The following is a 15,138-nucleotide window of genomic DNA, read 5'->3' on the forward strand; positions in this document are numbered from 1 at the left end:
TATATTTATATATAACATATTGTATATATGTAATATATATTATATGTAAATATATTTATATGTAATATATTGTATATATGTAATATATATAATTTTTTTTGAGAGAGAGCATAAGCTGGGGAGAAGGGCAGAGGGAGAGAGAGAGCATCTCAAACAGGCTCCATGCTCAGTGGAGAGCCTGATGGTAGGACTCGATCCCATAGCCTTGGGATCATGACCTGAGCTGAAATCAAGTCAGATGCTTAACTAACTGAGCCACCCAGGTGCCCTAAAATACATGACTGTTTAAAGAAATTTGTTTTGGTAGATTTTTCAGTGAATGCATATGTAATCAGTGTGACAACTATAACATAACGGATAGAGAGAGGGCATAAACAAATCCTAGTATAATTATAGAACTTTGAAGTTTTGTGGTTTTTTTTGAAGGAAAAAATCCTGTGGCGACAAAGAGAGTAAGTGACAGATAGGGGAAGTAAAACTAGCGTATCATCAGACTTTTCAACAACAAAGCTTTATGACAAGGAAAAAAAAGTGCATTAAGTATTTATGATACCCCAGAAAAGAGAACACGAACATCGTCAACTTTCAGGTATAAGGCACACACACCAGTGCTGTCACCTTGCAGGAGCGAGGGGGACATTGTTCCCACAAATTCTTCCTGAAGAATCTGGAAGATTCCACTAGAGAATGAGCTACAGACAACCAGAATGAGCGGAGAAACCTCAGCTTAAGGACTGGTGTTGCCCATTAAATGATCAGTTGTAGAACTCAAAACAGAAAAAAAGAGGGAGCTTGAACAGGATTGATGCCCCAACAATGGACATTTAACAGACCTGTAAAGGTCAGTGGTGATAACTGGGAGAATTGAAGCAGGCGTTTTTTCAGATCATCTTCAGTAAAATTTTGGGGTCGTATTCATCACATTATTTTGAGATTGTTGAGTGTGAATGTGAAATAAAACAAATGAGTGATACGGAGTTCCCTAGTTCTCTTGCCCCCTGTGTTCTTGAGAATCCGGCCTCCTGGTGTAGAAGGAAGGAGATGCTGGAATAGCAGAAGAGCTTGCCTGTGAACCCTGCACCTCTGAATTTGGAGTGGAAGGATCAGAATGAACTTCTGAGTTTTCCATACTTTTCAACAAGGACTCGCAGAATTTACTGAACACTTTCCAGCTTACATTTCATTGTGCAAAAAAGGTACAGATTGAAACCAGCAAGAGAAGAGCGTGTAGGGCAGAGTTGAGGAGAGCATCTGCCCCCCGCAAGCTCACCTGAGCATTGGATTTCTGGAGTTTTGGGGCTCAGCTGCCTACCGTCTCCACGATCGACCTTCCCCTGAAGTTGGGATGATACCATTAGTTTGCAGTCCCTCCTGGAGGTAAAACTGATACCATGTGGCCCAAATCAGTTCCATCATAAATTACATTGTTAGACCATCTGGTGGCCAAAGCCTCCATTCAGAGACACACCCGTCAGGCATGACATTCCAGTGGCCCAGAGATCCCCTCCCAGTGGCTGAAGCAAAGGCCAGACCTTTCATTGGGTTTGTTCTTCATGACACACGCCACCCCGTGACCTTTAACGCAAGGCTCGCTGAGAGCAAGGTCATCGTATTTGATCGGGCATCTACATTCTGTATAGTATTTATATCAGCAGTAGTGTGAATGTGTGTGTCATTGAGCCACGAACCCATTCTGTAAGGTCATTATGTACATTTTCATTTGTACTAATTTAATTATCTGTTTCTCCATTTACTACCGTTTTTGCCGTATGATACACTTGTGCGGAGCTCTGGCATAGAGACTAGCTGATGGTTAGCTAGATCTGCTGCTTCCTCGGGCTGGTCATTTTTTCAGATCCTGTGGAGGCTTTAGCCAAATCTCATAATACATTTAATTATCGGTATCAGGATTATCTTAGACCTGTTTACGCTGCAGGGCTGAGGCTCTCCCACCCAGGCCAGTGTACACCATATGGTAGTAGATGTAACTGGAAAAATAAGAGCCAGAAGACACTAGCATATTCCAGCGCTCCGCTGAGTTATTATCCACCTAGACCATCATCAGTCATATCACGTGACTCAGTGTCTCCCAGAGTGATGGCGTCCAGGTTTGCACATTTCTGTTTGACCGTGTCACGTTCCAAAAGCAGAGGTGTCTTGGCAGCACATGGCTTCACCACTCTAGGTGTCTGGTGTAACTGAGCTGAGGGATAGTAGCCTCTTTTGCTCAGAGTCTCACAAAGCACCAGTGTAATACTGGGTTTCCCTCAGTGCATAACCCGTTTATTGATTCCTTTAGCCCTAGTTCTTATTCCTCCTCCTCTCCATTTAGCATTTATTTTTGCCCAGACTTTTCCACCTCTGGAAGGGATGTCCAGCTTGACCACCGTGCTGGCCCAAATGCCGACAGCAAGATTCGTCTCGTAAACGCCTCCCTCTCAGTGCATTCTTTCGTTGCAGAATTAGAAACAGAAGTTGTGGACTAGCTCAACCACCTGGCAGTCTGGCAATATTACCTGCTGACTTTGGTTTTGCCAGATGGGGTACAGTGTAACTCACCCCACCAGGACTAAGAATTGTGACATTGAGGTTGAAAGGCATATATGGAGTTCCTTGCCTCAGAACCATCCTCACTTCCGGCACCTGCGGGTGCGGCCCTGGTCCTGGGACCCCACGTCAGCCTGGGAGGATGAGGTGCGGAGGGAAGAAGTACATCGTCATCTCAACTTCCTCTTTCCCCCCAGAAAGTGGAATGTGCACATTTATACTTGTTCTGTATCTGAGCAAGTCCTGATTCAGGGCTCTTTTTTTTTTTTTTTAATCACTATTAGGGAGTTTTGTTTTGCCTTGAAATTTACTTTGCTTGGTAAAATGTAACCATACCAGTCTTTTAATAATGACATTCATATTCTCTGATTTTCTTTCATCTTATTTTTATTCTTTCCATTTTGTGCATTTCTTGTGCGTGCAGCAATTAGTTGTTTTTACTTGCTGACCTAAAAAAGATCTGTGACTGTCACTTAAAACAGTGCATGGAAAATAGAAAGTACTAACTAAGCACTAGGTGTTATATCAAGACAGAAGAAGAGATACAGAGAAGTCATAGTATGACTAGAACCGTAAGTGTGTCGTAGGCTTAAAACCCAATAGCAGCACTGTGAGCAACTGTACACCAGCAGATTTGAAACTGGGGATGAGATGTGCGCTAGAAAAATAAAAGCCACTGCACTGTACTCGGGAAGAAATAGAAATTATCTGAATACCGTAAGAACATTTAGAGAAACTTGGGCCTTTATTGGAAAGTTCCCCTTCCACAAAATAACAGTCTCCTATACTTTTAGGTATTTTATGCCTTGTCTCCTTTATCTTTAAAATTGAAATACGCCTCAAATACACAAGTGTTAAATGTTCAGTGACGAGTTTTGACAGTCGATACACCTGTATAACCATCTTTGCACTCAAGATATAGAATGTTTTTGATCACTCTGAAAATTTCCTGGTGCTCTTTTCCGTGAACATCTTCTATTTCTCTGGTCACTAGTTGTTCTGGTTTCTGTCACCTGAGCTTAATTTCACCTGTTCTGGAACTTCTTACAAATAGGATTACGCACATGTGTTCTTTTCTGTCTGATGTCTTTTTATCGACCTAAGATTTTGAGATTCATTCAATTTTATATATGTGTCAGTAGATTTTTCTTTATTGGTGAGTGATCTTCCAGTGTGAAAATATATGACAGTTTATCTGCCTACCTGCAGATGTCATTTGAGTTTTTTCCAGTTTTGAGCAATTACAGGAGAGCTGCTGTGAACATTCTTGTACTCCACGTGGTTTCACAGATGAATTCTCTTTTACTTTTTTCTTTTTAATGTTTTTATTTATTATTGAAAGAGAGAGAGCTTGAGCATGGCAGGGACAGAGAGGGGAGAGACACAGAATCCGAAGGAGGCTCCAGGCTCTGAGCTGTCAGCACAGAACCCAACACGGGGCTCGAACTCACAAACTGCAAGATCATGACCTGAGCCGAAGTTGGACGCATAACTGACTGAGCCACCCAGGCGCCCCTCTTTTACTTTTAAGAAAGCAATAACTGAATCCTATGTAAATTGTTTCAGAGAGTTTGAGAATTTTTAAAAAGCTATTTTCCTCACTTTGGGACAATAGTAAAGTCTTGATCACAAAGCTTGAAAAGGACCATTCAAGAGGAGAACGTTAGTATGGAGCAGGGTCCCTTATGGATAGAAGAGCAAAAGTCAAGAAAAACTTGAATCAAATTCAATGTGTATATGTTGTACTTATCAATACTAATAAGACTGACTTTTCAATGTAATGTCTCTGAAATTGGGGTGCTATCTTCTAAAACTGTAGCCATCAGTGTATTCCCGCTTGTAGCTGCACTTGACGTAGTGATGCATCTTTACAATTAGTGGAATTTTAGAGTCAGTGCTACGTGGTGCAACAAGCACGTATGACCATGTGGGTTTCGGCCCAGGATACAAGGGAGTTTCAGCATTAGAACATCTGTTAGTGTAATATACTATGTTACTGCATTGAAGGGAAGAACCATCAGATAATCTCAATGCTGACAATAACAATAAAATTGAATATCCTTTCCTGATACTTTTAGCAAATTGGGTGTAAAAGATAATTTTCATAACCTAATATTGAATTTCTTTTTTTTCCTAATACTGAATTTCTATTGAAAATCTGAACCAAGGACTGTACTTAATGGCGAAACATCAGAAACATTCCTGTTAAAATTGGAAACAAAATAGGGCACCTGGGTGGCTCATTCAGTGGGTTGAGCATCTGACTCTTGGTTTCAGCTCAGGTCATGATCCCAGGGTTGTGAGACCCAGTGCCACGTCGGGCTCCATGCTGAGCTTGGAGTCTGCTTGGATCTGTCTGTCTGTCTCTCTCTCTCACCCCGCCTTCCTCCCTGTGCCTCTCCCCCACTTGCACTCATGCTTCTTCAAAAAAATTAAAAACATTTAAAAAAATTGGAAGCAAAGGAAGAATGCTTCTATGAAGAAAATCCCATTCACAATAGCAATAAAACTATAAAGTACCGAAAACTATAGATAATAAAAAAGGAAATAAATATATAGTTACTAAAAGTAAATAATAGCTATATAGGTAATAAAAGCTCTTTGCAGAAAAAAATTCAGTATTATTGAAAGACATTGAAAGACATAAAAGAATCCTCATCAGTAAGATATAATGTATACTTGGATGGGAAGAGTCTGATTATAAAGACCTCAGTTCTCTTTAGATTACTATATAAAATCACTGTGATTCCCATCAAAATCTCTTTTTTAATGTTTTACTTATTTCTGGGAGAGGAAGAGAGACAGCATGAGCAGGGGAGAGTCAGAGAGAGAGGGAGACACAGAATCTGAAGCAGGCTCCAGGCTCTGAGCTGGCTGTCGGTACAGAGCCCGATTCGGGGCTTGAACCCACAAACCGGGAGATCATGACCTGACCTGAAGTCAGGCGCTTAACCGACTGAGCCACCCAGGTGCCCCATAAAATCTCAGTGTGTTTTATGGACCCTGTTAAGCTAATCCTAGCTTTCATCTGGAAGAGCCATGATTGTTTGAAAACTTGATCTGCTGGTGAGGAGAGGCCCTTACGGAGCTTCCATAATTAAGACAGAGTGGTGTTGGCCTGGGCATATACACAGGGTGATCCCATGTCTAATCTTGCCTGGTCCGTTCCAGATTATGTTCATTGTTCTGGCAGTTATTAATAGGCGTCCTTTTACTCTAATGACTGTTCAGGCAAAGAGCTTTAGGAAGTTCTGAATGTGATCCGCTTGATCTGTGGCCTGTGTGGTATTAGGAGCCAGTGGTGTTGGGACAGAAAGAAATGCGAAGGGCCCTCATCTCACACTACGGGAGACATTGATTCCAGGGAGACTAAAGACTTGAAATGAGAAGTAAAACTTTCAAACTTACAAAAGAAAATTTAGGACACCACCCTCCTGACCTCTGGGAGAAGGTAAGGGAGGTTTCCAGGACAAAAACCACAAATCGTGAGAATCGTGTGGGTGCCAGAGGCTGGGGAAGTAGGGAGAGGGTTGTAAACGGGCACAAACTCCCAGTCCCAAAATGAAGAAGGTCTGAGAAGCTAACTAACGTATAACATGGTGACTGTAGTTGATGGCACCGTATTATATAACCCAACTTTTCTACGTGTTTACCAGAAACACCACCCCCCAACAAGAGTAAACACGTGATGGGAGGGTGACTCAGCAAGAATCCTTGCACAATGTGTGTGTAAGTCACATCGTCCTGTTGTATACATATGTGGCAGTTTTATTTGTCAATTATATCTCAGTGAAGCTGAAAATAGTGAAAAAGACAAAGACACAAATTATAAATTAGGAGACTACATTGACATTAAATCATTTTCTTTTTACAAATAAGAGATTATAAACAACGATGAAAAACAAGCCCACATGCTAAGAGATTTGTAACACGTGTAAACTAAGTTTGAGTCAACAGAATTCCTGAATAGTAACCAACACCCAAAACAAACCACACACACACACACACACACACACACACACACACACACACACAGTGTAAGAAAATGGCAAAGGATATCAACCAGCATTTTACAGAAGTGGGGTGTGAGAGGAAAAAGATTCTTAACCTTAATAGTAATCAAGGTTGTAAAGTTGAAGACACACAGTCTTTCATTCCAGAATTCTGCTTCTCATTACACAGCCTGGAACATATGTTCACAGATGAGCCCTAGAAGACATTTATGCAAATACTCACTCCAGAACTTTGTAAAGTAGCAAAATAGAAACCTACAACAATCTAGAATTGTTGGAGACCATCTAATTCTCTCATCAGGAGATTGGTAAATTTGGTATATGAAAGTAGTCCCTACAGCAGTTGAAACTAACAAACTAGAACGATATGTGTGTGTGTGTGTGTGTGTGTGTGTGTATGTATGTGGATAACATGTTTCAGAAACAGTATTAGAATAAAACCAAGTTGCAAAGATGACAGTACAGTTTGGTTCTAAAGTTTAAAGACATTCAGAAAAATACATGGTCTTAAGGTTGCATATATATGTTCTAATAATACAAGCTATGTGTGGAAACAGTAAATGGGATCGTAGTTGCTGACCTCTGGGGAGTCAGGGAAGGAGATAACATGGAAGGGAAATGGGATACTGTGGGAGAGTCAGTACTATCCTGGTAAATATTTTTCATTACATTGTTTACTATTTGTTATAAATATAAATACAATTTTTTGTCTAATTAGGTTTTAATATTTCCTATTTTTTAAATATTGATGATTATGAACCGTTTCACTATTGTCCTTTTCTGTAATTCCTTTAGTCTTCTTTAAAATGTGAGAAATATACCAGGACCAGTTATGTGTAGTGATTATACATCTCATTTTTTTTTTTTTTTTNGAGACACAGAGAGAATCTAAAGTAGGCTTCATGCTCAGCACAGAGCCTAACGCTGATCTCTGTCTCAGCGACCATGAGATCATGACCAGAGTGGAAATCAAGAGTTGGAGTTGGCTTAACCTACTGAGCCACCCAGGTGCCCCAGCTTAATATATACATGTATATATTTTTATACATATATATATACACACATGTATATACATATATATGTATATGTTTTATATATGTATATGTATATATTTAAGTTTATTTGTTTATTTTGAGAGAGAGAGCGTGAGCTGTGGAGGAGAGGCAAAGAGAGAGAGAGAAGCCCAAGCAGGCTCCACATTGTCAGCACGGAGCCCAGCGTGGGGCTCCAGCACACAAACTGTGAGATCGTGACCTGTGCCAAAATCCAGAGTCAGATGCTGAACCGACTGAGCCACCCAGGTGCCCCACTATCTTTTTTTCCCCCCACTATCTTTTAAAATAAAGAATAAAATATATTTTTTATAGTCACCTAAAAATGGCTTAGGTAATTTCTAAGATTCCTTCTAGCACTAAAGTATAGTTCTTTGATGTTTCCAAACAACAGAAAAATCTTTTTTTAATGTGCCATCTGACAATTCTAGGTAATTCAAGCATTGAGGACAATGAAACCAATTTGCTATAAAAGTTGTTTTTTTCAGTCCATCTATCCTTTCTCCAGCCTCTACAACAAGTGTCCCCAAACTTTTTCTATAAGGGGCCAGACAGGAAATATTTTAGGCTTTAAAGGTCACACCGGGGCACCTGGGTGGCTCAGTCAATTAAGCATCTGACTTCGGCTCAAGTCATGATCTTACAGTTTGTGAGTTTGAGCCCCACATCGGGCTCTGTCCTGACAGCTTGGAGCCTGGAGCCTGCCTGGGATTCTGTGTCTCATTCTCTCTCCGCCTCTCCCCCACTTGTGCTCTGTCTCTCCCTGTTTCTCAAAAATAAATAAATGTAAAAAAAATTTTTTTTAAATAAGACCACTGTTGTCAGAGCTACTCACTTCTGCTGTATAGTGGGATAGCTACCATAGATAATACAAGTGAATGGATGTGACTTTACAACAAAACTTTCTTTTCAAAAATAGGCAATGGACTAGATTGAGCCTATGTGTGGGTATTTCCATATCGTGATGTAGAGCGCCCTGAAATGACTTCAGTCATATTATCCCCTTATTGCAAATGAGAGAGCTGAGGCATAGAAACCTTAGGTGGTGTCATTCAGGGTAAAGTGATCCTAGGTAAGGAGACATCTACAAAAATGTTGCTAAGGCCAAAGTCAGAGAGATTACTGCAAATGTTTTATTCTAGTTTTATGATTTCAGATCTCACATTTAAGTCTTTAATCCATTTTGAGTTTATGTTTGTGTATGGTGTGAGAAAGCAGTCAGTTTCATTCTTCTGCATGGCGCTGTCCAGTTTTCCCAGCACCATTTATTGTATAGCCTGTCTTTTTCCCACTGTATATTCCTGCCTCCTTTGTTGTAGATTAAGTGACCATAAAAGCTTGGGTTTATTTGCTCCCTATTCTGTCCCATTCATCTATTTGTCTGTTTCTGTGTCTGTACCATAGTGTTTGATGACTACAACTCTGTAGTATATCTTGAAATCTAGGATCAAGATACCTCCAGCTTTGTTCGAAATGGGTTTCCTCAAGCAAGGGAACAAAAGAATAAACTATGAGGACTGCATCAACATAAAAGGCTTTTGGGGCACCTGAGTGGCTCCGTAGGTTAAGCATCTGACTTCGGCTCGGGTCATCTCACAGTTCGTGGGTTCAAGCCCTGTGTCAGGCCCTGTGCTGACAGCTCAGAGCCTGGGGCCTCATTCAGATTCTGTGCCGCCCTCTCTCTCTGCCCCTCCCCCACTCACACTCTGTCTCTCTCAAAACTAAACAACGACAGAAAAGCTTTTGCGCATGCACAGCAAAGGAAACTGTCGACAAGACAAAAAGGCAACCTGTTAAATGGGAGGAGGTGTTTGCTCACGATGTACCTGGTAAGGGACTGGTCTCCATAGAAAGAATTCCTGCAGCTTAGAAAACCAGATTATCCAGTTAAAAAATGGGTGTAAGAACTAAATGGACGTTTTTCAAGAGAGTACTTGAGAACAGCACCAGACACATGAAGAGACGCTAAACCTCACTCATTGTCAGGAGAATGCAAATCCAAACCACACCGAGATGTTACCGTACACGTGTCGGGATGGCCAGAATCTCAAAGGTGACAGTGAGGGTGTAGAAGAAAAGGAATTCTTGTGGGCTCTCGGTGGGACTGTAAACTGGTGCAGCCACTGTGGAAAACATTGGGTGGGGGGTGTCCTCAAAAGAGTTAAAAACAGAGATAACTGTATGATCCAGCAATTCCATTCCTGGGTATTTACCCAAAGAAAATGAAAACCCTAACTTGAAAAGATATATGCACCCATATGTTCATTACAACATTACTGACAATAGCCAACATACGGAAGCAGCCCAAGTGTCCACTGATAGGTGATTGGATAAAGATGATGTACATACATAGAGTGGATTGTTACTTAACCATAAAAAGAATATGATTTTGCCATTTGTGAGAAGATGGATATACCTGGAGTGTATTATGCTAAGTGAGATCAGAGAAAGACAAATATATAAGTCCATTTCTATGTAGATCTAAAGAAACAAAACAAATGAACCAAGAAAGAAACAAAAAACCAGACTTTTAAATTCAGAGTCTGATGGTTGTTGGAGGTGAGGTGGTGGGGAAACGGGTGAGATAGGTAATGGGATTAAGAGGTACAAACCTCCAGTTATAAGTCCAGGAAAGAGATAGATGGGGGCAGGGGGGAGGGAATGACCCTGACCACATGGTAATAGAACTCTTTTTCCATACATGATACTTATAGAGGATTCTTTTTCTTCCTCTACAGGTAGAATACATTGAGAGGGTCTAAATTCGTAATTTTTTACATTTAATCTTTTTTTTTTAATTTTTAATGTTTTATTTTTATTTTTGAGGGAGAGAGAGACAGTGTGAACGGGGGAGAGGCAGAGAGAGAGGGAGACACAGAATCTGAAGACAGGCCCCAGGCTCTGAGCCAGCTGTCAGCACAGAGCCTGATGCGAGGCTCGAACCCACAAACCATGAGTCATGACCTGAGCCGAAGTCAGACGCTTAACCGACTGAGCCACCCAGGCGCCCCTAACTTTAATCTTTAAATTGTTATTAGAAAACACATTGCTGGGTCTTCTTTACGGGAATCCTTTTATGTATGATTTTTTGCCAAGGTTTGCAGCACTTTTCCTTATTCAAATGTAGAAACAAATACAAAACCTGGTATGATGTCATTTGTTGTTCATTAGACCTGGATACCTCACCAGCCTTTGACTTAACATCTACAAATAGCTTCATATCACATAAATTCCTACTGAGCAGTTGTGTCCATTGAATTTAAAAGCTTTATGAAGCAGTGTCTTGTCTTTGCAATTACTTTGGCCTGAAGTGATTAGAAATTTATTACAAGGTCGAAGAAGTATATTTTTCCCTCTCCAATTTCACGGCCTGGAGCATAGTTTGTTTTGTGTATATCAAGGCATCGTGGTCTTCTCCATATCCCAAAAGGAGGCCTACCATGGGCACTTTGGAACCTGTGCAGATATAAGGGAAGGGTTCTATGGTTCATTTAACGTGAATGAAAACTGCCGACAGTTTTTATCTCCAGGGGAACATTGAAAGTGCATGTGTTTAAGAAAGTTTTCAAATGAATCCGAATCAGGATTTGAACCCGTAAAGTAAGTGTTCTTAGAGTATTAACTTTAAGAGAAGTTGAGATTTTCAGAGAGATTTTTATCTTACCAAATAAATGGTTCTATTTATTTTTCCCCAGCTAAAAATTGCCTGTATCTGTCTTTTCAGGGACATCAAACCTGACAATATATTGATGGATATGAATGGACATATTCGGTTAGCAGATTTTGGCTCTTGTCTGAAGCTGATGGAAGATGGAACGGTAAATAAAGATAAATCTTAAGTTATTTTATCCAGAGATATCTCCCTTGCTACATGTCCTCCTTACCTGTTTTGGAAACCGTCTATTTATATTATTTAGCTATCCATCCACCCATCCGTTTGTCTTTCTACATCACACCTTTTCCCACACGGCATTTAGGCATATTTACTCATAACAGGGTTTGTTTATAAAGTCATATGCCAGTTTTCACTGCTTATATTAATGATGGTAAGATTGACACAGTGTCTTTTATGAGAATTTGGTTCTTCTCCAGCGGAACTGTTGATTGTACTTGAGATTTTTTCACAGTTTTAGAGACGCGAATAAAGTCAAGTCTCACACGGGAGAAGAAAATGTGGATCCTTCCTGACTTTTACTTTTTTTTTTTTTTTAATGTTTTTTATTTATTTCTAGGAGAGAGAGAGACAGCGTAAGCAGGGGAGGGTCAGAGAGAGAGGGAGTCACAGACTGAAACTGGCTCCAGGCTCTGAGCTGGCAGCCAGCACAGAGCCCGACGCGGGGCTCGAACCCACGAACCGTGAGATCATGACCTAAGCCAAAGTCGGACGCTTAACCGACTAAGCCACCCAGGCGCCCCACTTTTTTTTTTTATCTTTCTTTCCCAGTTGTCTAGTTATTTTTTTGAGGGACAGTGTTCAACAGATGAATGTTTAATCAGGACATCCTCTATGGATTTCGTTTTTTACATGACCATTTGGTTTTAGTTCTGTTACCCCACATCCCTCAGCTGTTTTCTTTCACTTGTATCAAAGTTTATATGCCTCAGTTTATGCTCTGTTTTGTTTTGTTTGTTTTTCAGTTTTCTGGCTGTATAGCAGAGGTTCAAATATATGTAATTTCAATTGGCGGGAACTGTTTTTGAGAGCAGTTTAGTGTAATACATTCCGAGGGCTATGAAAATTCTGGACCAGTAATTTAGCTTCTGAACATTTATCCTGAGGAGATACCTTGAAAAACAATAGATGATATGACTTCTGCCTCTGGTCGTGATGGAGTGACTGGTACCAGTTGTGCTCTCACTGTAAACAGCTGTGTAACTGTACATAACACTTGGGACAGCTGTTTGCAGGCACGGACAACAGGCAGCATCAGACTGTTACATTTGAGAGAAACGGATTCACGAGTCGCCCCTTATGGTTTCTGAGGACGGGGTGCGTCCGCAGGCTGTGGCGCAGAGCGCTGGACTTAGAGTGGCGGGCAGCAGCCCCGCAGAGCCGAGGAGGAAGACATCAGAGTTGAATGAGCTGAATTAGTCCTCAGTGCTTAACATGGGAGAGGAGGGAGTTGTTCAGAGAGGGGCCAAAGCATCCCTACGGGGCAATCTCATGAGNCATGCTTTGCATTTGAAAATGGAACAGGTTACGGGAAATCAGGAGATTTTGGAGGAGAAAGATGCACAGGGACACTGGACGTTTGGCCCTGGAGAGCTTTAACCCCTTTACCACAGGGAAGACTTCTTCTAGACCTAACAGTCTCAGTCTAAGCAAGTCCTGATAAGATCCACAGAGTTTGAAAGTGTTCCTCCTAAGTCAGGGGCCTTGAGATGAATCTGAGACTTTAGGTAAATCTGCCCCCAAAGGGTGTAATTGAACAAACCAACCTTGTTCAAGGAGACCAGGCATATTTTTTTTTACTGCCTCTACAAGAATTAATATCTTCAGAGGAAGATAACAGGATCTCGGCTCTCTGCTCCAATAGCTTACTGATAGTGACCAGCATTCAATCAGAAATCACCAAACCAAACAAAAATGGGGACAGGATAGGGATCCCGAGACAGAGTTAAAAAATAGAAGCAGTCAGGGGTACCTGGGTGGCTCAGTTGAACATTTGACTCTCTTGATTTTGGCTCAGGTCGTGACTAAAGAATTAAAATATAGTCTTAAAGATTATTTAGATAAGAAATTGCAGAGAAAGAAATCAGATGGACCTTTTATTTATACTTAAATTTTTTAATGTGTGTTTTTGAGAGAGAGAGACAGAGCACAAACAGATGAGGGGCAGAGAGAGAGGGAGACTCAGAACCTGAAGCAGCCTCCAGGCTCCAAGCTGTCAGCACAGAGCCCGACACAGGGCTCAAACTCCTGAACCGTGAGATCATGATCTGAGCTGAAGTCAGACGCTTAACTGACTGAGCCACCCAGGTCCCCCTCAAATGGACCTTTTACAACTTGAAAAGTGGGACAGCTGGGTGGCTCAGTCGGTTGGGTGTCCGGCTTTGGCTCAGGTCATGATCTCACAGACCGTGGGTTCAAGCCCCGCATCGGGTTCTGTGCTGCCAGCTACCTCAGAACCTGGTGCCTGTCTTTGGATTCTGTGTCTCCCTCTCTCTCTGACCCTCCCCTGCTCATGCTGTCTCTCTCTCAAAAATAAATTAAAAAATACATTCAAAAAAATTTTTTTAACTTGCAAAGTATAGTAATAGAAATTGAGATTTTTTTTAAAACGGATATTTTAAAATAATCTCCGAGCTACTCATAAGTATTGGCCTTTTGGGGGGGGGAGGGGAAGTATTATTTTCATTCTAATGAATTGTAGGATTTTCCCAGGTTGATTGTTTTTATATGTGCATGATAGTCAGATAATATCAGTAATAAGAATGTTCCGTACTCAGTATTCAATTTGTTTTTAACAGTTGTGTGTTCAGATCATATTGTGACACCAAATTTAGTCAGTGGAGAAACAGCAATAATAAATATGCTAGAATGTTACGAAATACGAGAACTGTCAGTGTAGAGATTATCTAAAATTTAACTCTGTGTACACCGAGACCAAAGTCATGTAATGAAAAAGGTGTAGTTGTTTTGAAATAATGTCTGTTGTGCGTTTAAGTAAATGTAAATATTTTGAATTAAAAATTATTATTTGTTTCTAATATCATAACTTACTAGAAATGTCTGAACTTCTTAGGTCCAATCTTCAGTGGCTGTTGGAACTCCCGATTATATCTCTCCTGAAATCCTTCAGGCCATGGAGGATGGGAAAGGCAGATACGGACCCGAGTGTGACTGGTGGTCGTTGGGGGTCTGTATGTACGAAATGCTTTATGGAGAAACACCGTTTTATGCGGAATCTCTGGTGGAGACATATGGAAAAATCATGAATCATAAAGTTAGTATATTTTACTTTTTTCAACAATTGAATGTGGTAAAGAATACATACAATACATTTAAAGTAATGTGATACTTAAAAGGAAAATATTTTCTAAGAACAGTGAACAATTGAATTTTTATGCTATTAGGGGACGTGACTCATCATGAATAATCAAAAGCCATAAATTAGACCTAAAATTATTAGTTCTCCCTTCTCCTGTATTTTATTAGAAGTGCTAATAAAGAGGAAATTAAATGGTCTCTTCAGTAGAATAACAAAGATCGTAAGCAGATAATTTATATCCTTACTGCTCTCAGGACATTCATGACTAGAATGCAGTTAAAAAATTCTCATCCTTGGCAGTAATAAATGAAATGCAAATCAAAATAAAAATGAGCTATTTGTTTTCTCCCCTGGCAAAGATGAAAAGAAAAATTATACTCTGTACCGTAAATAACTCAGTGAGATGGATGGTGTCAGGTGTTGTTGATAGGAATAAAATTGATGTCATGAATTTATAAGTATGCATCCACAGCCTTAAAAATGTCAGAGCTCGGGGGCACCTGAGTGGCTCAGTCTGGATGGTTAAGTGTCCGA

General features: G+C 40.5%; 1 protein-coding gene across 1 annotated transcript in view; it reads left to right on the forward strand.

Annotated features, from left to right (window-relative positions):
• CDC42BPA (CDC42 binding protein kinase alpha) overlaps window positions 1-15,138 on the forward strand; it is a 285,304-nt gene that overhangs the window by 130,224 nt on the left and 139,942 nt on the right. Inside the window, exons 8-10 of the mRNA XM_077779914.1 lie at window positions 2,333-2,423; window positions 11,337-11,430; window positions 14,359-14,559. Of these exons, the coding sequence (XP_077636040.1) occupies window positions 2,333-2,423; window positions 11,337-11,430; window positions 14,359-14,559 (386 nt within the window). The remainder of the gene's footprint in view (window positions 1-2,332; window positions 2,424-11,336; window positions 11,431-14,358; window positions 14,560-15,138) is intronic.

This window comes from Crocuta crocuta, unplaced genomic scaffold (assembly GCF_008692635.1).
Source record: "Crocuta crocuta isolate KB4526 unplaced genomic scaffold, BGI_CrCroc_1.0 scaffold322, whole genome shotgun sequence".
In the NCBI taxonomy this organism is placed as follows: Eukaryota; Metazoa; Chordata; class Mammalia; order Carnivora; family Hyaenidae; genus Crocuta; species Crocuta crocuta.